Source organism: Myodes glareolus, chromosome 3, assembly GCF_982192425.1.
Source record: "Myodes glareolus chromosome 3, mMyoGla1.1, whole genome shotgun sequence".
Taxonomy (NCBI): Eukaryota; Metazoa; Chordata; class Mammalia; order Rodentia; family Cricetidae; genus Myodes; species Myodes glareolus.
Window position 1 is genome coordinate 59,612,154 of NC_142028.1, and position 27,259 is coordinate 59,639,412.

The window sequence follows — 27,259 nt, forward strand, 5'->3', positions numbered from 1 at the left end:
TCTCCAGACCTGATCCCACAGCCTACTTCAGTTTGATGGACTTTTCCTGAAGCAACTGGACCCCCAGGCCCAGGCCACACAGGAGTTTCTCCTGCCTTCCCTGCCTCTCTAGCTGGCTTGAGCCCACGACCCCTGCCTAGCATATATCACAGTCATCCTCCTGGAGTTTCAATATAACCCCCACAAAAAGACATACACTTCAGGAAAAGAGACCCAAAATCTCCCATGAATCTCCTGGGCGCCTGAATTCTCTATGCCTGGCACTGAGCCACGAACTTCACAAACTATACCCATTAAGCAGGATGAGGAAACTGAGGCTCGGAGGGACAATGACGGATGTGGCCACCGGCACACACAAATACTCCCTCCCCTGAGCTAGATGCAGCAGCTGGCTGGCTGACACCAACACTCCCTGGAAGTGAATGCCTCCTGTGGAGTCCTACCAGGGAGCTGGGGCAGGATATCGGGTTCAGGGCACAGGAAAAGGCTAGGAGGCATGGCTTAGGGCAGAGTCCACGCTTAGTGCACGTGAAGTCCTGGTTCCACCCCCAAAATAAAACAGACATGGAGGTAAGGCAGATGTTACAGCAGTCAGAGGGTGGGAGACAGGCCGGCCTGAATCAGGAGCAGTATGCCAAACGTGGATTCAGCGTTTCTGGACATACTTGGGACTGTGGTGGTCTGGACCATGATAGACACATTCACTGACATTTGTACCTCGGAGTCCTGGCCTTCTAATTCCCATTTATGGCTTGACTTTAGCCGCATCCCCTCAGTCACCCTCATCTCCTTGCGGGTCTCCTCCCACTGCCGAGCTGAGGCCTTTCTCTGACTGGTTGAAGCCTCTAAGTTAGGGATCTGAACGTCCCTCGGCTCCAATAAGGATGGGTTCTCCCAGAGAGGCTGACCACATCAGTACCACAGCCCCACATCCACGTACCTGGCTGTCCAGTCCAAGCAAGAGGAGCATAATAAAAAACAGAATGGACCAAAAGGTGGGCAACGGCATCATAGTCACAGCTTTTGGGTAGGCAATGAAGGCCAAACCAGGACCTAAGGGAGAGAAACGGGGAGGGGGACACAGGAGGACAGACATCAGTACCGTATCACTTAGAGCCCTGGGCCTCACAGTACACTCATGTCTGAGTGAGGAGAGGGTCACTTAAGCCCCAAATGCAGGAGGAGCCAGAGAAAGAGACTGGTGGGGCTCGGGAGGGGCCCCAGGTAAGTATCTGTCTCCTACCCAGTACATGGCCTCCTCTCAAGTGAATCTAAACCCGTACAGACACGGGATCCTAGGGGCAGGGAGCAGGACTGAGCCAGTGACTCAGGCGGCCAGAGGCTTAGGAAAAGGAGGACCCGCCCCTCACACAACCAAAGCAGCACACTGACGCTGGCTGGAAGGAAAGCTGTGGTTATCTGATTCGTGACACTCTACTTTGCAGAGAACGCTTTCTGTCTTTTGAGTTAATTGCTAAAACACTGTTTGAATGGAAATGGGAAAAAAAAAAAAAGAAATTTAGAAGCATGCCCAGCAGAGCAAATGGCTCTTTAGGGGCATGCCTATGGGGCCTCTGTCCCCCACAGCTACCCAAGTTCACACAAGGCAAGGTAGAACCAGCCACGCCTGGCACTGAGGGGAAGCAGCAAGGGCGGATGGGTCCCCAGGCCCAGGAGACTAGCCACACCCCAACCCTCATTCACCACTTTCTCTCCTTTGTGGGCTTTAGTCTCCTCTACCTGAAATATGAGAATCAGGTGGCCCCAGGATACTTCTGTTCAGATTCCCAGAGGTGGATCCCACTACCCAGAAAAGGGCTATGGATCCTTATCAACAGGGAGCTCTCGCCAGACCCAGAGGCAGCGAGGGCCAAGAGGTCCGCCCACTCCAAGTGCCTCTCACAGAGTCACTGGAACACAAACATCTCCTGCTTGCAAAAGCCCCCAAGTAGATGCTTCGGGGGACATTATCAAGCTGGTACTTGTGGGCTGAAAGTTAAAGCGAAATCAGCTACAAGAAACAAACAAACCAATCAAGAAGAAATAGAGGCCAGACTACAGGGGACTTGAAAGATGTTCTATACTTTAAAGCAAACATCAAAACCGAATGAATGGCTTAAGGAGAGGGAAAAATAAATCCACAAAAACAAACCAATTTTGAAAAAAAAAAACATTTTGGAACCAGAATTCACTTAATAAAGCATCAACAGGCGCAAGTGTGGCGGGGAGGGCGAGTCTTACAATGCCGTCTGAGAAGCCCTGCTGAAACAATGACCCGGGGGGGCAGCCAGCCACTGAAGTGGTCAGTAGAAGAGGTACTAGAAGATTCTGAAGGGGGTGGGGGTTGGGGGCTGCTTACCAAGCCAGAGCTGCTTGAATGAGCAAGATGGAGGGGAGAGGGCTGGGTGCAGAACACATACCTCCCACCCAGGATATCATGAAACACACTGGGGATCTAGTTAGAACTGAAAGGCATTCTGGTCCCCCTAAACTCCAAAGCTCTGACCCTGCCTGGTCTACCCCAAGAGTGAGGAATCAGGACTAGCCAACTACAAGACAGATGTAAAATGTGGTATCCCCTGCCCCCCAGCAACACCTCTGCACCAGACGCTGTGAGCAGACTCAGTTCACTTATTTCTGCCTTTCACTTCAGATTTTCTTAAGCCAGTCTCAGGAGAGGGCCTAAGCACCCTTCTCTAAACTGACAGTGAACTTGGGGAGGGTAGAAGCCAAGAAAACTTAGGCCATTCTGATGCCCGTTAGCACAGCACAGCCGTGTCCTGTCTAGGCTTCCCTTGGCTGGGCAATACCCTCATTCAAATGCACTTTTCTTTGTGATAGTGCTTGCTAGAATCTTATGGAGTCACTGTCCCTCTTGCCGTGCTGGCTGCTCAGGCATCACTGTGGGGAAGGAGTGATGAAGTCTTGGGAGTGGATGAAAGAAGAAACAACCCGGACTGACCACATATGCAGCAAGAAAACACCTGTTGTGTACAAAGATCTCCTTATTTTCTCCCCTAACAAGCTTCCTCTGTGCCCTTGGTGACACCCAGTTACTGATTTGGAGTATGTACAAGCTGAAAGAGCGACATTTGCAGAGGGGCTGGAAGTGGTACCTAGAATTAGACACCTTGTCATACAACTTGCAACACAGGAGGCTGCGGTAGAAGTTCTTGTGCCCTGAGTCTCTGCCTATCTGTGGAGCCTCTGAGAATGGGCAAACAGTCCTGAGTGTCTGGCTGGGACACAGTGCAACGGATACATGTGCACAGTGTGGAGTTCACACTGGTCTGAGTTAGAGACTGGCAGCAGGCAGGGATGAGGGGTGCCTAGGTCAGAGAAGCCAGTAAGAAGGGCAAGGGCCACAGTAGAGGGCCCATCAGACACGTAGTGGGCGGGGACTCAGCATCCAGATACACTGCCTGTGGTCCTAGCCTGGCCCAGCCCACTCAAGCAAGGCTCTTTCTTTGGGGTCCTTGCTCTCATCTGAGACATGGGGACACACAGTGCTGAAGTACCCGCTGACCTTCCAATACCAGGGCTTAGGACTGGGAAACTGGAAATGGCCTTGAGTTTCAAAGCCAAGGAGCTCAAGGACAGAGAATGACAGGGACTTTGGGCACCTGCCCCTGGTCTGCAAAAACCCAAAGAATAACAATCCGCAGTCTGCCCCTATCTCACCCATCCCTGTGACCTGAAGGGAACCCCAGCCCAGAGCTCTTGGCAGCCTCTAGAAGGTCCCGAGGGGCTGTGGGCCATTAGGTTAGGTTAGACAATACCTGACCACTCTCCAAGAGAACTGGGTGGGGAGGTGGCCCCTGTAGATTTCCATCCCAGAACTCCAGGTTCTACAAGGCTGAGTTGCAGGCTTAGGCCAAGGTCAAGTCCTCAAACCCAGACTTCTGAAACACCATGATGAGATGGTAGGATTCTAGTTCATGTTGCAGAACAATCTTTCCTGGAGCTCTGAGTCCCATGCTGCTAAGAAAGGACCCAGTCTGTGCAGAGCTCAGGGCCCTAACACTGACCACCCATTCTGTGACTGCAGGCGTCTTGAGTAGCAACATGGGACCAACTGGTCCCCAATCCCTAAGGCAACAGTGTTCTCATAGCCTACCCCCAAATCAGCTCTGTCACAGCCCCTGGGTGGTGTTCTGTCCCTGCCCTCTCACTCCTGGTGACTGTGGAGGAGGCTGGGAGGGGTGAGGCTTGGTAAACAGACACAGGAAGGACGGAAGAGTGGATCGGCCCGGTGGTGGAGCTCGCCGGGAGCAAAGGGCAAACTGCAGAAATGAAGGCTAAGGCGCCAGCAGTGCTGGTGATGGTGTGCTAGCTGTAGCTGACCTGCGCCTCAGCTGGACAGCACCTTCCATGGCTAAAGGCAGCAGTTGTTGGGGAAGGATTGGGGGCTGGAAGACCATGACTAAATCAGCCACCAATTCCTATCTCAACCGCCTGTGTTCCTTCCACTGTCAGTGGGCCAGGATGCACTGAAACCTTTAAATATAGCCTTTGTACTCAGGTATGGGGGCACGTCTTGCGGGGAGAGGGGATGTCTATGTAAAAGCCAGGCTCCCTCCATCCCCCTGGGGTCTGGCTCCATGCCTGCAGTACTCATCTTACACACTAGGTGGCAGTGCCCACCACCACTGCCACCGACACCACCGTACCTGACTCAGCCACATCAGCAATGTCCACCCCTTGCTCTTGTGCCATGAAGCCCAGGATGGAAAAAATTGCGAAGCCAGACACAAAACTGGTACCACTGTTCAGGCATCCCAGCAGCATACAGTCCCTAAGTTACACACACGTCAGGGGGTAAGTTAATCACAACACAAGGAAGCCACGCTCCCTACTTCTCTTTTTCTTTAATCATCATTTCTAACGTTCACCGGGCCCGCCAGCGCGACACTTGCCTGTACGAGTTATACTTGTACTTGTTGTAGCTTCCCAGTGAGGTCATGGCCCCCAGGCAGATGGCATAGGAAAAGAATATCTGGGTTCCGGCGTCGATCCATACCTGCGAGGGAGGGGAGGAAGGGCATTAGGGTGAGCACGCGGGTGGGGGTGGGGTGGGACTCGCAATGTCAAGATTTTTGACCAACCATGGAGATCCTCAGTGTTGATGGAACCCCAGAAGGCAGAGCCATGTGCCTCTTCTTTGTGCATCAGCTAAAAGACTAGACTTTAACTCTGGGGTGACCAGAAACATTTGTATCTACAGAGGGTGCCCCTAGCCTACCCTGCCCTTCAGTATAACTTTCCAGACTCAGTAAAACATGGTCTTTACTCTGTCCGCTCCTAAGTTGTCACGGCCTACTCCTAGGTCAAGGCTGCTTTGCCGGCTAAGTCCAGGGAGCTGAAAGGCAGGCTTCACTTCTCCAGGCACTATCCCCAGTAGCTATGGAAGGCGGCACCTCTACTGCCTGGCTCACAGCTCAGGCTGGCCACCAACCCTGCTCTAGGGGATCAGAGACCCAGAAATGCTGGCCCCTGGGAGGCAACTGGAGAACTTGGGATCCTGGGACAAAAGTCTCAAAAGGCACACAAAAGCCTCCTGGGTTTTTCACCAACTCCCGACGCCCTTCAGCTATGTGCTGGGATTGGGGGGACTTATAATATGACCCCCTTAACTGCCAACAATCCTAACTCTCTTCCTCATCTGAGGATGCTGCCTGAATATGGAGTGTCCCGAATAAGGAGACCCTGCCTTAGCCAGTGCCATGCCTGAAGCCACAAGCCACCACTGGCCCAGTGGAAAAGTACTAGGCAGCAACTTTTGGCTACACCTGGGCATTAAAGATCCACAAGAAACACTGCCACCTGCACCCTGAGCACCACCTTACCATACCTGTGGGTCCTCGAGGCGGCTGATGTCAGGGTACAGGTAGAATTTGATGCCTTCCCCAGCACCTGGCAGGGTCAGTCCACGGACGAGCAGCACCAGAAGCATGGCAAACGGGAAAGTGGCGGTGAAGTAGACAACCTGGGGGGGGCAAAGGCGGGGGTCAGGTAGACTGCGAGGCTGCAAGGACTCTGCAGACACGCGGGTGGTCTCAGCTGCTGTTGCTTAACCTCTCTGAGCCTCCGTCACCCTTCCTACATAGGCTATAAGAATCTTAACTTATAGATGGGGAAAAAAGTTACATCCTATGGATAATTTGCATAGCTCATCTAAGCTCAGAACTTAAAAAAGCAGGTAAGATGGAAAACAAATCCTCCCCGCTTGGAAGAGCTGATCACTAGGAGACAAACAGATACAGACAGTGTATAACGGAGAGTCACCTATCAGGGGTACAGTCAACAGCTCAGCCCAGTAGCTGTCACATGGCACCCAGCACGCACTGACCGCCATGACGCTGTCAGCGTGACACAGGGGTGAAGAATCAGAGGACTGGAGAGATTATTCAGTGGTTGAGGGCACTAGCTGCTCTTGCAGAGACCTGAGATCTGTTCCCAGCACCCACTGGGCAGCTCAGGACTATCTGAAACTTGAGTTCCAACAGATCTTGTACTCTCTTCCAGCTAACATAGGCACCAGACACACACAAACATGTAGGCAAAATACTAACACACATTAAAAAATAAAATAAAAAGACAGAACCAGGTGTGGGTGCACATCTGTAGTCCCAGCACTCAGGAGGCTGAGGTGGGAATGTTCAGGGCTGTCTGGGGTGCAGCGAGACAAGCGGCCACTCAGCTCCAGTTCTGGGCCTTCTCTTGCTAAGAGATGCGGGACACAATGATTACTTTCCCTGGGCCTCGGTTTCTTCTCTGAAATGAGGACAAGAGTCACAGCAGCCCTTGTTGAGGATGGATGAGGATTTACACAGTCAGATGACAGCAAATGGTTGTCAAGACACAGCCTGCTTAACCGTGACTTGAGAGGAGATGGGTGGGAACTTCTCTAAGGTCATGGCCAGCTTACAGGAGACCCATGAGGTCACACTGTGTATCCTAATAGGCCAGGGTCAGGGATAAGGAAGGGGCTGGTAATAATGGCCTCTGCTGGTTCTATGAGCTATCTGGTCACACCACTGCTGGACTGTTGGCCTTTACAGGGGATAGGTGACCTGAGGGAAGCCATCACTTTCTAGGGAGTCAAGCACCTCGGAGGGGAACTCCAGTACAGTGCCTGGCAGCTGGTGGCCACTGTCCCTCTCTAGACTTGGTCTCCCCACCTCGAGGTGAAAGCCTTGGACAGGATAGGCTTAGATTCCCAGCTCTGAGACTGGCTGACCCAGAGGGTCCCCACCTCGAGGTGAAAGCCTTGGACAGGATAGGCTTGGGTTCCCAGCTCTGAGACTGGCTGGCCCAGAAGGTCCCCACCTCGAGGTGAAAGCCTTGGACAGGATAGGCTTAGGTTCCCAGCTCTGAGACTGGCTGGCCCAGAGGGTCCCCACCTCGAGGTGAAAGCCTTGGACAGGATAGGCTTAGGTTCCCAGCTCTGAGACTGGCTGGCCCAGAGGGTCCCCTGGAGGTGTCACTCATCTGTCCTACCTCCCAGTAGACATCAGTGACTGCTCACCCACGGTCAGGGTCTTTAGGGAGTGTCTGGAAATGCTCAACAACCCGAACAGCGGTGGCCGGTGGCATCCTACAAGGCGGAAGGCCCTCTCCTGCCTGACACCCCTCCCTGGATGCCTTTCCTCCTCCAGGCCTCGTCCCCTAGTCACCCTTGTTTCTTTTTCCCTTGATGGACAGACGGACACCTAGGACAAAGGCCAGTCAGGAAGCCATTGAAAGGGTAAAAGAAAAGAAAAAAAAAAGCCTGCCTGTCCCCTCCCTTCCTGTAGATAGGCAGGCAGCACCCCTAGCCAGGTCCCCTGTCTGAGGCCCTGCAAGGCCACACCCAAGTTGGTAAACAATAGCCACACACAGGAGCCCCTCAGGGGTCCCCAGAGGGCTACCACTTCAAAGCAAGTGGATTGCAGCCAGAATCACTGGTGAGCTCATGGGGGAGAGGAGGCTCCCTGACTTGCCTCTTTAACAAGCACTTACATGATGCCTACCATGTGCCCAGCCTGGTGCTGTGAACTTAACACCATACCTAGGTGAACTCAGGAACATTGCCACCTGCCCTTTCCCTTGCGAGGACACTGAGGCCCACACTGGCCAATGTCACCTGCCTGGAGTCCCCAAATAGTTGGAGGTGTCAGCGGTGGGATCTGATCTAGGCCAAGTACTTTTAGGGCCCCCATGTCTTCAGGAGTGTTACTGTTGCTGACAGCCCTGTCCCGCTTCTCCAGCCGTCTCTCCAGAAAGCCACCCTTGTTTTGCAGCCTCTGCTGCTCCTTGGATGAGCCTGGGAGCCCTTCTCTCAACTTTTCCGTGACCGTCCCTCGGGATCCTCCAGGGAGAGGCTGGTGCCAGGCGCCACCATGGGCCCCTGACGGTGGCCCAGTAGGCCTTGCTGTGGGACGTGGTATTTTTCCACTCCTGCTGCTGATTCTCCATAGCTCCTCTGAGCTCCGGGCCAGAGCCCTTGAAGAAAATGGAGGCTTACAGGGCACCTCACCCTCAGGACACTGGAAGCTAATGGGCTCAAGAGGGAGCTAGCTTCCAGGCTCCTGGTAGTCAACTTTACTGGGGAGCAGATGGCTTGGGCATCAGGAGTCATTCGCTCATTCAGGTTACACTAGGGGAAACTGAGGCTGAGCAGGTGAGAGGGATCTGCAAAGTCATTCTGTTTGTAGGAACAGAGCTGAGACCAAACCCAGGTCAGGTACTGTCTGCGCTGGAGAGTGACCACAGACTCAGCCAAGCACATGTTCAGGTCCAGGTCCTTCCTGGGTGAGTGTTGGCAGGCTGTGTCCTTGTGAGGACAAGCACGACCATGCCTGGCTTCTGCTTCACTGCACCTGCAGCCCAGCACAGGGATGAGGCTGAGAGTGGGGAGAAGGGAACTGTCTTGAGTTCAAATCCCACTTTGGCCACTGATGAGCTGTGTAGCATTGGGAAAGTTAGTTAAGCTCTCTGAACCTCAGTTTCAAGTGTACAGGATCGAAGAACTTCTGGAGGATTAAAAGAGCTGCCACCCAGCACTGAGAGGTCATGCAGACACCCCAGCTACCTGGCTTGTTGAACGAGTAAGACTGAGGCTGAGTTTGGGACCTATTTCAGACCCTCAGAGTTGGAAAGGCCAAAGCCAAGCACCTGAACTTGGGCCCTGGACATCTGGGGCCCAGGCCCCCATCCATCACCCTCCTGTCTCCTGGACTAAGTTAGCCACGGAAGCAAGCTTGGCCAGGACAGGGACTCAGCCCCCACGGCTGGGAGCCTGGTCTGTAGCCAGGGCTGGAAGCTGAAGCCAGCCAGCGGGCGGGCCTCTGGATGGGTAGGCGGGCAGGCGGAGGGTCTCTAAGGGCCTCTCAGCATTGAGCTGGAGGAAGTCCACGGAGCTGTTTGTCTTGGCTTCTCTGACCCATCAGGCCTACTATTGTTCTAGGAACCACGCGTGCCCCACAGAGCAGGGTGTAGCTCAGGGTAGGTTGGGGGGGCGGTAAAGGGAGGGGGGACTCTGGCCAGTCAGTTTTTCACAGGAATCTCAGCTGCAGCCTGGTACCCTCTATTTGGCCTTGGCTCTGTCCCCTTCACAGTGTGCTGGGTCTCAAATATTGCTGACTGGTAGACATCAACCTCCTCCATCAGACTGGGGGCTTTCTACGTCCTGGTCAGATGCACCACAGGTCATTTCCACTGATGGTTGCCTCTGCCTGCAATACGCCCCACAGATACCCAACTCTCCACACCTCTCTCATCTTTGCTCAGTCACCTGAGCAAAGATGAGAGCCTGGCCAACCTATAAAAGACACCTTACACTCCTTTCTTCTCTCCTGTAACCCTTGGCACCCGTGTCCCATGCTCAACTCTCTGCAGCCCAGCTTTGCCCAGCCAGTCCCAGATGCCGCACACTGTAGATCCCCTCACCCTGTTTCTAAGACAGGAGGCTCAAAGGACATCAGTGCACCCCTGAACACGGCTGATGCTCTCCAGCACGCTCAGCACCAAAGCTCCTTGGACACTCACTTCTACGTGGGGAAACTGAGGCAGTGGGCAGAAGGCAATTGATGCTTACTCAAGAGAAGCGGTCAGGCCCACTGGTCCACAGGCCTGAAGTACTGGGCATGCCTCCCTCAACCCTCATGTTCACTGTTCAACAGCTGAGGGGACAGACTCGGGGGAGGGGCTGCTCTAGGACAGGCTGCCTGACCTCTTCTGAGCCTCAGTTTCCTCACTGTTTAGAGGAAGGCAACGTGTGAACTCCCAGGACTGTGGGTGAGAAGGGAGCACAGTAGACGGGGTCCCTAAAGAGATAGGCAACACCACGTCATGTTCTCGCTCTCTCTGCTTGTCCTACGAGATGATGCTAGCAGAGTGTGGTCCAGGTCTGGCTGACTTCCCTTCAGACTGAGGTTCAGTACAGCAGAGGGTTCTGCACCCCAGTACAGGGACAGTAATACAGTGCAGCTAGGCAGCCCTGCTTCAACATCTGTCCCTGCTTTGCAAAGCTAGGGTGCACACTGTGGGCTGATGGATGGCCACAGTCTGGTTGCCAACTGGCCTCTGGCTCAGGGAGCCTTGCTCATCACACCAGCACTGCACATCAGGGAGCAGGGTGACAGTTGGTACACAGGCTCAGCGGGGGACACCTGGCTGTGCACCAGTCACAAGGTCACTTAGCCCCTGACACCACATGGGGCTATGTGCCTGCCTGTCAGAGCGCTCCTGTGTCCTGACATGGGCCCTCCTCCAGGGGCAGAGTTCTGTGAGGAGAAGCTGTCCACAGTACAGCTACCCCTGAGGCAGGGGACAGAAGTTCACTCACCTTGCCTGTGGATCGGACACCCTTCCAGATGCAGAAAAAACAGACGAGCCAGACTAAGAGGAGGCAGAGCGCAAGGTCCCATTTCAGAGCGCCGGGGTGGTCGATTCCAGGGGACAGGCTGAGCACATTGCGCCTTTGGGGAGAGAGAACAAGAGGTCAGGAGTTGGGGGCCGCCTGGCAGCAAAGCCAGCATGGGCAAAGTCCTAGGTTCTGTCTCCGACAAAATAAAATACAAAATGTTCATTTTCATTCCAGCACCAGGGAGGCTGAGGCAGGACTGCCTTGAATCTGAGGCATGCCTGGGCTCCATAGTGAATTCCAGGCCAGCCTGGACCACAGAGTGTGACCTTGTCTCAAAAATAAGTAAGTAAAGTAAGTAAATAAATAAGTGAAACAAAGCAAGATAAATCAGCACCGGCCCACGTCTCCATAGAGACACCTCCGTGGTAGCCCCCACCCCAGGCACCACATGTGCGTAACTTGGGGCTCACTTGTCAGGAAGACAGTGTAGGGGACTAGGACAGCAGGGCAGCCAAGAAGCTGCAGAATCCTTCTAAGGTGACCTCAGCATCAACCCAGCCAGGCTCTGGGCAAGTCCAAGTCTCCATTTCCTCCTTTGTAAAATGGATACTGGTTTGGGTGGTGAGAAAGCTCAGCATGGACAGGAGCTTGCTGCCCAGCCTGCGGAACTGACCTGGGGCCTGCATGGTGGAAGGAAAGGACTGGCTCTTTCAAGCTGTTCTTTGACTTCACACACACACACACACACACAATGTTTTTTAAGTGGAGAATGATTATCTGCAGGACGTGTGGACAATGTTCAATTTTAACTGCAGGCCAAACACAAGGTTCAAATCTCTGTTTCTGTCCAGCTGCTCACCTAGGCGAGTTGCCTAACCACCCCAGATCTCTGTCTCAGTATGTAAATGGGGGTGGATCCCCCTCCCAGTACCTTTTGTCCTAACTTCCTTGATTTAACTCTGACTTGGGTATGGTGGTACACACCTGTAATCTCAGGCTGAGGCAGAAGGATTATGAGTTTTAGGTCACCCAGGGCTACATAGTCAGATCCTGTTTCAAAAAACAAATTAACTCAATGGAAACAAAACAAAACAAAACAAAACAAAAAACTAACCCTGCATGTTATCTAGATTGTTCCCAAAATAGAAGGCAAAGTGTGTCCTGTAAGGGCACAGGGTACCCATCTTGCGGCAGTAACTTATGAGGAAAACACCACAGGAATGTCCAACACCACACCAAGGTCTAGAGATGGCTGACCCCTGGCACACCTGATTACAAGACTCCAGGAAGTAAGCATGCCCACAGAAGCTGCTGGCATACAGAGGGTGCTTAAGTAGTGCTGGCTTCCTCCCTCCTTCCCTGCCAGGGTTTTGGAGCTCTCTGGAGGAGGCAGCTCCGTAACTTTCAGGACAATGCCCAGGGAGAAGAGGCCGCTAACCTGCTCAGAGTCACACAGCAGACCTGGGGTCTGTGGAGTCAGAGACCTCCAGACATCTTTGTTAGTCTCTGCTGTTTACACACACTCGCCTTCACCTGGCTCCTCCCTGCAGGGAAGGAACCAGAGGAGGCAGCACAGGATGCTCACAGCCAAGGTGACCATGAAACCTAAGGCCCAGGTACCCATGCTGAGCATGAAGATCTCGCTCTTCCCTAGGCCTCCAGGTTACATGCCACCCAGGCTTTGAGCTGCCAACCACAGCAGAAAGAACACAGGGTCCCCACACTCCAGGAGAGTCCCAGACAAAGACAGTGCTTACAGCTGCAGGCAGGTCCCTGTCCCAGGGCACCCTCTGAACAGGTGGAGACTATACAAGCCTCGGTTTGTCCTTTTGTAAATGGGCAGTGCCAGCTTCTGCCCAGGGCGCTGCTTGGGAAAGCATTCTAGGATGTTCTAAGCTTTCAGTGAGTTAATGGAACCCCACAGTCAGAAAGCCAGCTGGGTCTTAATACTCCCTGAACCAGGACCTTTGGGCCTTTTTCCTCCCCAAAAGCCTCAACATAGGGATTTTGAATAAATTCAAGGATCTTTCTCAAATGGCCTTCAAGCAACACATTTGGCCCACAGTCATTGTTCTCAGGACCCAGGATGACACCTAGGACACAGCAGGATCCATCAAACACCCACTGAATAAATGAACCACTCAGGAGGAGAACCAAGTCTCATACTACTGGGTCCATGCAACAGGAACCCCCAAGCCTACAGGAGGGGCAACCTTCCTTGGTTCTTATCCTGTTGCTCACGGTGACATCAGTGCCCCTCACCATGTGGCTGGAAGAGTGTGTGACTGACACACAAGAGACAGAAGCCGGCAGAATTTGACTACTTCTCGCCTTTTCCATTGATCTCAGTCAATTCACGGGGTAGAACTCATTCACAGCATTTCACAGACAGGAAAACCAAAGCTTGGAGGGTCAATTTGCTCACACTCGCAAAGCCACTAAAACTCTAGGCCTGTCTGAGTCCCAAGCCTCTCCCAACTCCACAACAACATGTTCTGATCTTAAAATAAAATAGTGCCTGCTTTTCAGAAGGACCTCCAGGGTGTTCTCGCTCCCCAGCCATCTTGGCGACTGGTCTTGGTTGGGGGCCGGCCCTCACCTAAGGCAGGAAGATGGTGGCTGCAAAGAAGACAAAAAAAGTCTCTGGAGTCGATCAACTCTAGGCTCCAACTTGTTATGAAAAGTGGCAAGTCCGTCCAGGGATACAGACTCTGAAGATGATCAGACAGGGCAAAGCGGAATTGGTTATCCTCGCCAACAACCGCCCCATTCTGAGGAATCTGAAATAGAATACTATGCCATGTTGACTAAAACTGGTGCCCATCACTACAGTGGCAATAACATTGAATTGGGCACAGCACTAGGCTACAGAGCATGCACACCAGTATCACTGACTCAGGTGATTCTGGTATTATGAGAAGCATGCTAGAACAGACTGGCGAAAGCAAACCAGGAAAGTTTTCCTTTAATAAAACTTTATCAGAGCTCCTTTAAAAGAAAAAAGAAAAGAAAAGAAAAGAAGAAGAAGGAGGAGGGAGAGGAGGAGGAGGAGGAGGACCTCCAGGTGCTGGAAGGCTGGCTCAAAGATTAAGAGCACTGGTTGCTCTTACAGAGGACCTGGGTCCAATTCCCAGCACCCACATGGCAGCTCACAATCACGTATAACTCCAGTTCCAGGGGATATTGCACCCTCTTCTGACTTCTGGGGCATTAGACACACAAGTAGTACATATATGCACACAGGCAAAACACCTACAGATATAAAATATAATTAAAAAATTTAAATAATAAATGAAAGGGCCCTCTAGCCCTCCACTATGAGCTGGAATCATCTGGTGGCTCAGGGCAGCATCCTAGGGTACCTTCACAAAGCAGGCTAACAGCCAACCACATGCAGCTGGGCCCCTGCCAAGCTGAGACCTGGCAGCACCACAGAACAAAAAGCCCTTCCCATTCAACATTCAGCACTTGGGTGCCAGCCATGGAAGCTCGGAGTACAGGGAGAAACAGCCCACACTCGTGTGAATGGGCCACATCAGGGGAGAAGAACATGGCCCTTTTTCACACCTTCACACATGCAGCCTTTTCCCTGGCCTGCCCTCTGCGAGTGTGCCCGCTGCAGCTGATGCTCCAGGTAACTTGCTGTAGCACCCATCTAACCTGCTTCCCTTCCCCGCTGACTCTGACCACCCCGTGGACAACAGCCTGACATAGTCTACTCAATTAATGTTTGGCCACGAGACCGCCATGTCTCTTTGTTCTTTGGGGCAATCCATCATGAGGCTCAAAACTCCAAAGTCAGATCCTGCTTCTCCTGAGAGCCCCATCCAGGTCATGACTCCCTTTCTGCCGATTCCCACCACCCTGCTAGGCAAAGCCCAACAGTGCCCACTGCTGCCAGGCACTGCTAAGCAGTGTTGCTTTTGGCAGCCGAGACAAGCAAATTGAGTCCTTTTATCCCTCTGCTGCTAGGGACAGTCCCTGCAAGGTGGCATCCACGGACATTTCAAGGTGGATTTTCCCTGACCCAGTAGCTAGCTCCATTCTCAAGACTATCTCCTATCATTCTACCAGCCTGGGGGCCCACAGACAAATCATTCAACAGGAAGTGATCCGGGTGCCCCTCTGTAGGGTAGAGCAAGCCTTGGGGCAGGCTTGTGTCAAGTTCTTGATGAGCGGATAAAGTAGCAAAAAGGACAGAGTGAACCTCCAGAGCAGGGGGCATCCGCCCAAGACCAGCCGCTGTGATAGGAAGAATCGTGAGCAGGCACTGGGGACCAGGACTCAGCAATAAATGCAGCTATTTTGCTGTGTGAGTATTCATATATTCATACATGTATATATACATATACACACATTATAGACTTTGGGGTTTCACTGTGTTGAGACAGGGTTTCACTGTGCAGTCCTGGTTGTCCTGGAACTCGCCTTGTAGACCAGGCTAGCCTTGAACTCAGAATTCCGCCTGCCTGGTCTCCAGAGTACTGGGATTAAAGGTGTATGCCACCCCTTCATCCCACCCCTGGCTAGACATTTGTTTTTTTTCTGAGACAGAGTCTCACATAGCCCAGGCTGGCCTTCAACAGTTGATCTTCTTGCCTCTGCCTGAAATTACACAGTATTGAAGTCATCAGCTTCACATAACTTGACAGGGCCATAAAATGTCCTAGGAGCAGAAGGAGTAAGTCTGTCAATCAAGCTCTGACAGACCCAGGTGGGCCTGAGCGGGAGAGCAATCAGAGGGACCCTGCACTAGTCCTCTCTGTGCGCTCTCTCCAAGGGGGAGTCACGGGATCCCCTGGGCCTTCTCACTGCACCCGTGCGTGCATGAGGTAATGTTGCCACACCCTCGTGGGTGCCTCCTAAACACCCGCTTTCCCCCATGATGCCCTGCTCAGGCCCTACTGTACCCCCAAAGTCACTACAGCAACTTCTTCCCAGCCGACTAAAATCTCTGCACTTGTCAGAGGGACCCCACAGTGTCTGTGATGCCAGCTCACATCGTTGGCTCCACATCCTCCCATGGCTCCAGCCTCCCTCCTAACATGCCCCTCTCAACGTCCACTCCAGTGTTGTTGCTTTAAAGAATGCAGGGAGTACCTAACAAGAAGACTAGGGTAGCAAACAGACAGGAAGCCAGACATGGGTGTAGAGCCGTCCACTCTACCTCCCTCCCTCACCTGCCCCTTGACCTTCCTCAGTGATGAGTGGGGTCCCTGAACTGTTGCTTCCTCAGCTACGGTTCCACCATTCACAGTCTCTTTCCAGGCCTCTGTACTGATGCACTTTCCCAGGGGCAACCATTATTCCGGAACACCCTTCATCAAGAGCACCCCAGCATTCTCCTTCCCCAGCGCTGGTTCGGTTGTCCATACTTTCCCCATTCTGACCTTCCTTTCTGACTGGTTGCTGTGTCTGTATACTAGAAAGTCAGCTCCGAGCACACAGGCCCTGCATCTGTCTGAACCACAGCACCCAGTACATGAAGGTGTACTGACACTAGGTAAGAGAATTCACTATAGCCATTTGGTAGATGGGGAACTGAGGCTCAGCCTCCCATTGACCCTAGTAAGTAATCAAGTCTGGGTATGACTCCTTTTCTCTGATGCCCTCTAGGGCACATCAGTGTGTCTCTGGCAGCGGCTCCCAGCCTTGAGTTTTCCAGTCTCTTCCAGAGGTAAGCTGCAGATCGCTTCCAAGAAAGGGGCCACATCTTGCCAGGATGGGAACTAAAAAATTGTTGCCGGCCTGGACGCGTGTTTGCAGCCGGCTGCCCTGCTGCCGTCCAGTCAGTACTTGGAGATGTAAATTCATCCTCAGAGTGGGCCAAATCGTTTCCTTTTGACTTCAGGCCAGCCGTTTATTGGCCGCAGCCGTTCCCTGGAGACTGGCAGAGGCAACAATTATAAAAGAGCCGCCGGCCGGAGCATGGGGCCCCCACACAGCCCTTCCCGCACTACCTCCTCCTTCCGACAGCTCTGGAGGAGATTGGCTGAGCATGGCTTGTGTGCAAATATGACTCATTTCTTTGATTCTAATAGAATCTAATGATCCATGCTGGGCTCCCAGGGGGCCCTGCAGGAGCCTCGGAGGAAGGCCTGGCTCCAGTCTGCTGAAGGGCGTTAGGCCAAACCAGGCCCCGCCTGTCCTCCAAGGCCTGTGGGGGGAAGCAGGAGGTTTGGGGACAGAGGTAACCTCAGAGGGGGAGGACCAGTGGGATGAGGCTGTAGGGGCAGAAGTTCTGTGGTTCCACCACGCAGCCACCCTAATGCCCTAATGCCAAGGTAAAATGTCAGTCTCTGGGGCTGAGTGGCTTCTCACAGGAATCGCAGAGGCTAAGAAGGTGCCTGGCTTTGCAGACTGGGGTAAGTATGGCAGGGACGGGCTGAGAGAGGGGCCCAAGCCTGAGCAGAGACAGGAGAAACACAGATGCACATGCACACAAGCAGGGCACCATGTGACCTGTGATCATGTACTTGGCTCCAAAGCCTTCCCTGTGTCACAGGGATGGGAAATAGAGTGGAACATAGACAAAAAGTTCCCTCAGGGTGGACCTGTGGGTGCTGGGTCCCCAGAACCCTAAGCACATAGCATGCCCAGGTTCCTTAAAGCCAGAGAGCAGATTTGAGTGCTGGGGCCAGGCTAACGCTGGCTCGCACAGCATAGGAGGAGGACTCGGGCTTGAGTTCCAGCTGCCCTGACCTTAGAGGCTTGGGACATGTGGGAGCTACGCTTAGACCACACGGGGGAGGGGAGTTCCCCTCTGAGGTCCTCCTGCCTCCATGGTAACCAGCAGAAGGGAGGGGTCATGGGGTAGCTGACAGAGTCCTCTAGTGATTAGAAACTGGGGGGTGGGAGGATGGCTCTGTTCCCACCACGCCTGTTACCTTTGGCTCCCAGACCTCCAGATCTGGTTCAGGTAAAGAAAGAAGGGAAAACTGCCTGGGCCCGGGCCAGTGCTCAGTGAGCATTGCTGTACCCGCCCACTCCTCTCCGGCAGGGTAAGACCACAGCTTGGGAAAAGCAGGGATGAACCAGAGCTTCAAGGAAAAGGCAGGGAGCGAGCAAGAAGCCGAATGTCCTTTACCTGCACATGCGAGTCCCTCAAGAGGTGTGGCGCACACCAGGAGGCTGACTGGATTCTGAATGCATGATGGAGGGCCAGTGAGCTGCACATGGAATGTGAGAAGTGTCCCACCTTGCTTTACTCTTTCCCCTATTTAAGAAACCTCAGGGGCCAGCAAGAGGGCTGACTGGATAAAAGTTCTTGCGGCTAAATTGGACGTCCTGAATTCGGTCCCTGGAACTCATGTAAGAACATAAAGAAAGAAGTGGCTCCACATAGTTGTCCCCTGACCTTCACACACGTCATGATGTGCATGTCTCAACCCTCCTAAAATAAATTAAACAGAGGAGGAGGAGAAGCCTTTGCACCGAACACCTCATTGCACCCACTCTGTCATCTTCCTGATCGCTGCTTCAAGTCCAAGACAAGGGAGCTTCTTGGAAGCAGGAAGGAAGCCCTTACAGACTTGGTGACACTCTTGCCCACTTCTGCACACATGCTCAGCAGACGGCTGCCCCGACCTCAACCTGCTCTGTGGCTCTGCTCAGTGGAGCCCAGGCTCAGGTGCTGTGAATGCTAAGGTATTCTCAGAGGTTCTTCTAGAATTCAAAGTCAGGTCAAGAGCCTGTGCAACCCAGTGTGGGCAGAAGCCGGCACCCCTTGGGCACAGCATACCCACAGACACTGTGGAAGAGCCTGCAAAAAAGCCAGTGGAACCGGCCATTTCCCTTAAGTCTCGCTGTCTCTGAGTTTTCCTGACAAGAAGCAAAAGCCAAGGGCTTTGCGCAAGGCTTCCAATACAAGGGTGCTGGAACAGGCTCAGGCTGGGAATGTCTGAGGAGAAGGCAAGGAGCTCTGAGCAGAGGTCTTCCAAGACTTTCATGCCACAATGATGGGTGCCAGGCAAAGGCAAAAAGAGCATGACTTCCCAGCCACCAGAGCCTGTGGGCATTTGAGGGGGCCACATACAGATTTTAAATGCCCCCAGAAGGGATACTTAACCATAGTGATGACATAACATGAATAGTACCCTGAGTGAGAGAACAGCTTTTCAGGGTGTCCATGCAGGGGTTCATCCAGCTAGGACTGCAGTATAGCCCTTAGGACGGCACTAGGGTCATCCCAGGTATGGACACTGAAGCCCAGAGAGGAGACCGCATCTGCCCAAGACAGATGTGGCAGCATGAAGGTTCAAACCTAGAAGGTAATGAGGTTCAGCAGTTACCTCAAGGCTGGCCAGGTGCCGGAAGCCTGGGAGGGGTAGCCTGGTAGCCACGCCATGCCAAAAACAGCACAGAAAGGCCAGGGCTCGTGGCCTTGGGCCCCTTCAAGGGAAAGAGTGAAATGCCAATATTCCTTTGTTTAAAAACTCAGCTCTCCGAAGGGTGGGGAACTTACTTTTAACACTCCCCTTTGTTTGCTAGTGGAAAACATACACATCAGAATACCCAGAGTCCCCAAAGCCCAGGGCCCTGCCTGTGAATGTAGTACAAAAGGCCTAGGCATGGCGCAGGCCACCCAAGGAAGGCCACCTCCTGCAAGTAAGAAGAACTGACCCATCCTTGTAGGCATCACAACGCATCTCTCTCCTGATGGTCCCTAGGTTTGGCTTCCTTGTAGTAGGATAACCCCTCAAAGGCAGCCACTGCCCACCAAGGAGAAGGATTCTCATCCCACGGTAGCCTGGGTCAGGCCTTTGTCTGCCTTGGCTCTCGGCTGCACAAGAGACCTTATCTCCGTCATTTCCGGAGGTGAGAGGCTGCCCCTGACTAAAACCCTGAGTTAAGAGCATATGCTTACAAGGGAAGTGATGCACCGAAGGGTTTCTAGTCAACTTCCATGAACTGTTAAGATGTCCTGGAACACAGGCTCATAAGAGTTCCCCAAATGCCATTAGCACAAGGAGACCTCTGCTTGCTGCTCACATGCTAGGGTCTGCCCGTCTGTTGCCCTTAAGCTGTCTATGGCAAGCTAAAGGGGAAAGACTGAGTGATGAGATCACACAAGTCATTCACTCCTAACACCCTCTCCATTGCAAGGCCAGCCACAAAAGAGTGACCCATGGACACATGAAGGAGCCCAAGAGCAGCCCTACCAAACTGAGCACAACCCAAACTGGCACCAAGTAGTCATGAGTTCAACAAACTCATACACACACACATACATACATACATACATACATATATATATATATAGTTTTACTATCAACTCACCTTTTCATTTGAATAACTATATGAATGCAATTTTCTCTGTGATAATAAAATGATTTCCCCAAAATATATTAAGAAAGTTATAATTTTCAAACACATGCACACCTATATTTGGAGGAAATTCTCTCACAGGAATCCCATGGAAAAAGAATGATACATTTTCCTCATTTGACAGTTAAACTACGGCTCAAAAGGCAGTGGGCTAACTTGCCTAAACAAAGCAAATAGCCATTAGGTGGTAAACTGAGATTCAGTTCCATCTTGTATGAGACAAAGGCACAGCGTTCACTCCAGCTGTGTGTTTTCCTTCCCTCCAGAGACAGGGTCCCCGACAGTCAAGAAGATGCTGTCCCCTTAAGACCTGCCCAGGCCTCTCCTCTTTCCCATGAACTTACTCCCAGAACTCGATGACAGGCGAGGTGAAGTTGGTGGTCTTAAGGGAGATCCAGAGACTCTCATTCCTACGCAGGGTGTCCTCCATGCACTGTGGTGTGTTCCAACTGTGGTTGCAGTGGGCCCAGGGAAGCTCCTGCTGGAAGGACTGGAATAGGTAGTATGTGGCCCAGGCCAGGATAACAATGTAGTACACATTCAGCAGGGACACGATGACGATGGATGCGTAGCCAATGCCTATGGGCAAGGCAAGCAAAATGGACACGGGTCAGAAAAGAGGCACATCCACCTGGGAGGCACTGCTTGCTGTGCCTAGGCTGTGGGCCAAAGCAGAAAATAGTCACGGGGGAAGGAATGACTGGATGAAGAATAGGACCTGTGAATGAGTGGTCAGAGCAGTGGTGGCTGGACAAATCACAGGAATGAAAGCAGGGACAACACAATGATTGTGCAGTTGGACTGTTGGATGGGTGGACAGAAACATGGATGGACTGAAGGATGAATTTTTCTATAAAAATGGGTGGATAGAAATATAGATGGACAGATGTATGGTAGATGGATAGAAATAAGGATGAATGAATTGATAGAAACATGGACCACAGATAGAAATATGGAAGGATAGGTAGATGAATAGAGAGATGGATGGATGAATAAATGAAAATATGGAAGGAAACAGGATAGATAGGAAGACAGAAATATGGAAAGATAGATGGAAAGATAGGTCAATGATAGACAGACACAGCCGGGAAGGAAGGAAGGAAGGAAGGAAGGAAGGAAGGAAGGAAGGAAGGAAGGAAGGAAGGAAGGAAGGAAGGAGAGGAGATGAATGGATAAATGGATGAAAACATGGATGGATGGGTCAATGGATGGATGGTTGGCTGGATAGAAATGAATGGATGGGTGCAAAGAGCTAAATGAACAGACCTTATATTCATATTTGAATGTATATTTGTTGTATATATAGTCTAATTCTTGACATGTGTACATATGGTGGTTGGTTGGAAGGCTGGATAGATGGGAGAAAAGGAGATGGAAGGCCTAATTGTTGAGTGACTTACTGGGAGACAAAAGTAGTAGGTAAGTATTTATGTGGGTGACTAAAGAAGGGACTCGTATTCCCATTCCTCCCGCTCCATTACAGTAGTGGTCACTCCAAGCATACACTAAGTACCAAGCACACATGGAGCGACCATCAGTAGAGTGCTGGCCACACACACAGAACATTCAGTCTTCATAGCAACTATTATGAGAATATTGTTTTCTAGATAAAAAAAAAATTGAGGCTCAATAAAGCGCCTAAAACTACCCCAAGGAGAGGAGCAAGTAAGGCCTGAACCTAGACAGTCCTCCAGACTCCTGCATTTTGAGAGAGCAGCCAACTCACTTATCCAAACACCCACAGAGGTGGCCCCAAAGGGACTTTCTGCACAGCCAGAAACCTGCCGTATCTCCCTTCTCCCTGCCTCTTGGTGACAGTGGCATCCCAACATGCTGCTGCCCTGCATCTGGCACTGATACATGTGAGGAGATCTGATATACTCAGAAGATGGCAGCTGTCACTAAAAACCTGGTAGACCCAGGTGACCCTGGCTACATACTCACCAGAGAACAAGGGGCAGATCTTCTCCCAGCAGGTGATGCCCCCTTCTGAGGTGTACTGGCCAATGATGACCTCCAGGAAAAACACAGGCAGGCCGCTCCCAAACAGGAAAATAAAATACGGTATGAGGAAGGCACCTGTCAAGTGAGCAGAGGGGAGAGGGTGAAGCTGTGGCTAAGTTGCTCACTCCCAAACCCTCCCCACCAAAGTTATCAGGAGGGAGGGTTGTAAGCATGGAGGCCAAACTCAGACTCCACTGAAGATTGTCCAGGCCCACCCACCCGTCCCATCCCCTAAACTGCAATCTACCAGGTTCTCCAAGCCACCAAGCTGGTGCCTATGCCTGTCACCTGCCTGCCTTCTCTAAAATATCCTTCCCAATAGAAGTTGCTCGGCTTGTTAGACCCAGGTACAGCACTACCTCCTGCTGGAGCTTCACCTATCTGCCACAGGCCAGCCTGGGTCAGCGGCCAGGAAAGTCCAGAAGCAAATGGGGTGGAAAATGGGAGGAGGAACCTCCAACTGGTGGTGGGTGGCAGGGAGAGGGGGGGAGATAGAGAATGAAGTATCTAAAGGGGGTGATCCTACCTGCATACACTAATGGCTTCAGCAGGTCCATATACACTGTGAAACTGTGGGCACCCTGGGTCTAGGCTATCTGCTTTGTTCTAGGGAGCATCTAGGATACTCATCAGAGTTCCCAGGACATCTGATACCTATGAGGTCAAGAAACCAGGTACTAAGAGGAGGTTCCCCCAAAAGCAATTCTCCTACCACAGCAACAGGCAGGAGAATGCCTACCTGTACAGTCACATGACAAGTGGTTGCCACCTACATTTTTCTCTGGTCCCCCTTTGCACCAGTGAAAACCGATCTAGGCTGGAGCTGCCTAACTTTGACACCCAAGAGGGCTCTCCGCAGGAGGAGACACAGCCCACACAAAAACCCAAACCCACCAACACAACCCACCACAGCTAGAATACCTTCATTGCATTATGGCAAAGATTACCAGCTTGCTATTTACTGAAAGAGGCAGGACTAACTTTTGGGAATACAGAGGGTGAGGTTAAAAAGCAAAATCAGTTATCAAAGATGTTTAAAGAGAAGGCTGTGAGCTCAGAGGTGGTGGAATAGAGGAACAGAAGGCATGGATGTCTGAGGTTAAGGGGGCATAGATGAGACAGGACAAACCAGAGGATCAGAGGAGGTGAGGGTGGGTCCTTCAGAAGGTAACCTAGCCAGAGGCTAACACAACACCACCCTGTACTCAGGCATGCTGACCCTGTGTCTGAGGTGCAGTTGGGGCAGGGTATACTTGTCCTGGAGAAGGTCGCAGAATAGGAAAAAAAAAATCTCTCAAGCTCTGGCCCTAGCCTTCAGTTTGACCAGACTCACCTCCACCATTTTTGTAGCAGAGGTACGGGAAACGCCAGACGTTGCCCAAACCCACGAAGCCTCCGGCCACAGACAGCACAAAGTCAATCTTGCTGGACCACTTCTCCCTCTGAGGGGGCTTCCCCTCAGCCTCATCCTCAGGTCGTGTGCCTGGGCTCTTCCCTGGAGAAGGCTTCAGGATGTCTTTGTGGAAGTCTTTCAGACATTGTAGCTTCTCCTTGGTGGCCATTTCCTCGTTTTCTATGGAAGGCAGAAACAATGAGGAGGATGAGGTCTACCCCAGTGACTTAGAACCAGGTCCTGCCCCCACTGCAGCAGGAGCTTCCCTACCAGGAGTCCCCATCATAGAAGCCATCTAGACCCCAAGGATCTCAAAACTTCAGGGCTTAAACATCTGCAACCTATAGAAACAACAGGCTCCACTTCCCAGGCAACAGCCAAAGAGAAACACCAGTGGCCCAAGACCATCCGTTTTAAAACATCAAATCTGAAACATCAAATTTCATTCAGCCTGTACACCCTGGGCAGGTCCAGACATCTTCCACGGGAGAGGTTGTCTGCAGTTCCCCACAACAGCAAACACTTTTCTAAGGTGTTTTTTGAGGTCTGCACAGAAGACGGTAACTCACATCTCAGGTATACCACTCCCATCCCCACCCGCGGTGCAGAGCCTAGTGTGGGGCCTGACCTCCAGGAGGTGCCTGCTCCCAGGTGAAGAAGGGAAGCAGGAAGGTGGGGTTGGCTGTGCAGAAGAACCCCATCCTGGGAAATAGGCTTCACCATCAGGGTATAGAAAATGGGCAGTTACAGAATATGTTTGTAGCAGAAAAAAAAATAAGGGTTTCTTATGCAGAATTATACAAGGATGCTTGTGGCAGCTGAGGATGTGAAGCCAGGGCAGAGGAAGTGTGGAATATGAACACAGAAAGCCCAGGTCCCATCCCCAGGCTGTGAACCAAGACTTGTTACACACTATCCATTACTCAGTCCTGCTGACTCCAGGCTAAACCCACCGACCCCAGCAAGCAGGGGTCTTGCTTTCTGCTTCCCAGCTGGGCTTGGACATAAGGAGGCTTCCTAAGCCAGCAACAGTCCAGGGTCACCTTTCTGCTTGGACTCCACCCTGGGCAGGGGGTTGCATTAGCTGTTGCTCATCATCTTCCCCTAGCATCTTCTTGTGTCTCTGGAGCTAAGAGAAGACTGTCATCTTATGGTGTGCACCATCCAAGTCATCAAAGGACACATAAGCAGGTCCTTTGATAAGAAAGGAATCAAGTACAATCAGAGACCCTGTCAAGCCAGGGTCCTGTGAGCAAGGGATCACATGCAGCATGGCAGAGAGCTGCAGGGTAGGAATGAGCTTGGGGGCGGGGGGACACTCAGAGCCAATAGACCTCCTTGATCTTTTCTGAGCCTTGGTTTCCCCATCTGCAGAACAAACTGGGTGACAACGAAGGTGGCCGCAGAGCCTAGGACACATCTTGTTTGTCTTCGGGATCCAAGTAGATACTTGGCACTGAAATAGCAGATTTCAGAGAAAAATGGAAATTCTGAAGTCCTCTTACAAAACGGGAAGGTCAGAGCACACAGGGTCTGTGCTCCTCCTAAGAACACCCGCTGACATAGATACAGAGCGCGCTGTTCCCAGCTCATGCCCTCTGGGAAAGCACCTTCACCTGCCTGGCTGCAACCTGGCTTCCCACAGCCAACTCCCGCCTGAGCACCAACGGCACTGGGCCATGAGCACACTGCCCAGTTGGAAGCTTTCTCCACGACCAGAGATAAGGATCTGTCCTGTTTGGAGCTCCAAAACCTGGCAAACAGTAGGGCATCAGAAAAGTGTTGCTGTACCTACTGAACCTCACTGTCAAGGGGAACACGGTAAGACCTTGCACTAAGGTCCAGAGTGGCTGCCAGAGACATTAGGGTATACAGAAGTGACATGCCAGGTCCCTGGGGGGCTCTGCAAGGAGGAGAGGCCCAAAAGCTCAATAACCCCACTTCCCCCACACCTCCTTCCTCTCACTGGCTGGCTTGGGGTGGAGGACCCCAATTGTTTCACTATCTGGCAGGGAGCAGACCAAGAAAGGCTTCCTGGAGCCACTGGGCAGCCCCCGGAGTCCTTCCTCTGTCTGGGGGAGCATCCGCATGGCCTTTCTCTGCGGCTCCCCCGGGGCCCGCATGCCTTAGCAGGCCTGTGGCCACTGTGAAAACAGCTCGAGCAGCCAGCATTGTTCCTGCAGCAGGTCAGCAGCCCCCGATGGTTATCTGAACAGCTCATTGTGGCCTGTGGTGGGCGCATAATTGGAGGATGTGGGACTCCACTCCCTCCCAGGGAAGGGTCCGCTCAAGAATGACCTGGAGCCTCCAACTGAGAAGGGCTGATCCACCCTTTAGACACGTCTCAATCCTTGGGGCAAGGTCAGCCTAGCTTGTAAACTTAAGAGGAGAAGGACCAGCTTCCAGTACTCAGGAGGGACAGAAGGGGGTCAAGGGTCTCCTGGCCTCACAGGCTACTGGCCAAGGCTGGAGCTATTAGGACCAGGACTCGAATGCCCTATGGCCCACTGCCCTGACAGCCTTGGTTCTAAATTCTGGACTCCCAGACCCACTAGCAACTCTCCAGCAGGGTGATCCTCCTTCACCATGACCGCTCCTCCCTATGGGAGTGTGGTCCAAGAAGCAATGGTTCTCCATTTGCCTTTGGGGAACCCAGAGCCCAGTGCTCCTGCCTCAGCATCACCTCCAACCCTCAGATTGGCTGCAGATCACAGGGCTAGCATCTAGGGAGGGCAGCCCCAAAGTTTCAGTCTCCCCTGTGTCCAGGGAAGAACCTGCAAAGCCCCAGGCACCCTGCCCTTCCTCCCTCTTGGATTCTCATTTCCAGCCCTTCGCGTGTGCCTGACCAGCGGCCCCGCAATACACTATTCCAGCAAGACCTGCAGATCCACTCAGCACATTCTTGGCATCCACCCCCACGTCCCTGTCACCATGGCAACCTTCTCCCTCTCAGCCAGCAACCCCTAGCACAGGCATCTACAGCAGCCTCCCCATAGGTCTCCTTGCTGCTCTGCTGCCCCCCTAGCCTATTCTCATGCAGCAGCTGAAGGCAGCTTAAAAAAAAAAAAATCACATTCATAATGGACCCCAGCTCTCAGTGCATTGCTAGAGGGAAGCACCAGGCCCGCTCCAATCCCTGGCCCTCCTAGATCCCAAGCAAGACCCTCACAAACCCTTATTCCCCCCACCACCATGTGGGACACTCCCACAGGAATGCTGCAGCTTTCCCCACTCCTATGCTGGCTGCTCCAGGCACTCGGGTAGCAGCTTGGTGATGCGAGCCCCGAGGGGCTGAAGGACCTTAGGCAAGGCACTCAGCCCCTCCTCATCTGTAGAGCAGTAGTGCCTGTCATGGGGTGCAGAGAGAGAAATGAGGGGGTACACAGAATAGCTCAGAATAGCACGTGGCACACTCCCTAAAATAATAGCTGGCGTCATTATTACCAACCCCAGGGTGGACAAGGCCTTTATCCCACTCAGCAAGAGATGAACAAGGCCCAGCCAACTCTGAGGTCACTGGAAGGAGCTGGTATCACAGAGACCCTGAAGCTTTGCCTCAGCCCTTGGCTTCTCTGCCTCTGCCGGTCCTCTGCTGGCCCAACCTGAATTCTCATGACACCTTGCCTAGGGTCCACCTCTATAGATTCCCAGTTAGTTCACCCCCATGGTGGTCAAGAGGCCACAGC

General features: G+C 52.5%; 1 protein-coding gene across 3 annotated transcripts in view; it reads right to left on the reverse strand.

The window, feature by feature from the left end:
* The window catches only part of Slc6a6 (solute carrier family 6 member 6), a 74,733-nt gene that overhangs the window by 13,461 nt on the left and 34,013 nt on the right, over nt 1-27,259 (reverse strand). For all 3 annotated transcript variants that reach the window (XM_087904488.1, XM_087904487.1, XM_087904486.1), the window contains 8 exons: nt 23,514-23,753; nt 22,121-22,255; nt 20,521-20,755; nt 10,829-10,961; nt 5,852-5,986; nt 4,917-5,020; nt 4,671-4,795; nt 941-1,053 (listed from right to left, as the gene is read on the reverse strand). In XM_087904488.1, coding sequence (XP_087760614.1) covers nt 941-1,053; nt 4,671-4,795; nt 4,917-5,020; nt 5,852-5,986; nt 10,829-10,961; nt 20,521-20,755; nt 22,121-22,255; nt 23,514-23,742 — 1,209 coding nt within the window. In that variant the 5' untranslated portion in view covers nt 23,743-23,753. The remainder of the gene's footprint in view (nt 1-940; nt 1,054-4,670; nt 4,796-4,916; nt 5,021-5,851; nt 5,987-10,828; nt 10,962-20,520; nt 20,756-22,120; nt 22,256-23,513; nt 23,754-27,259) is intronic.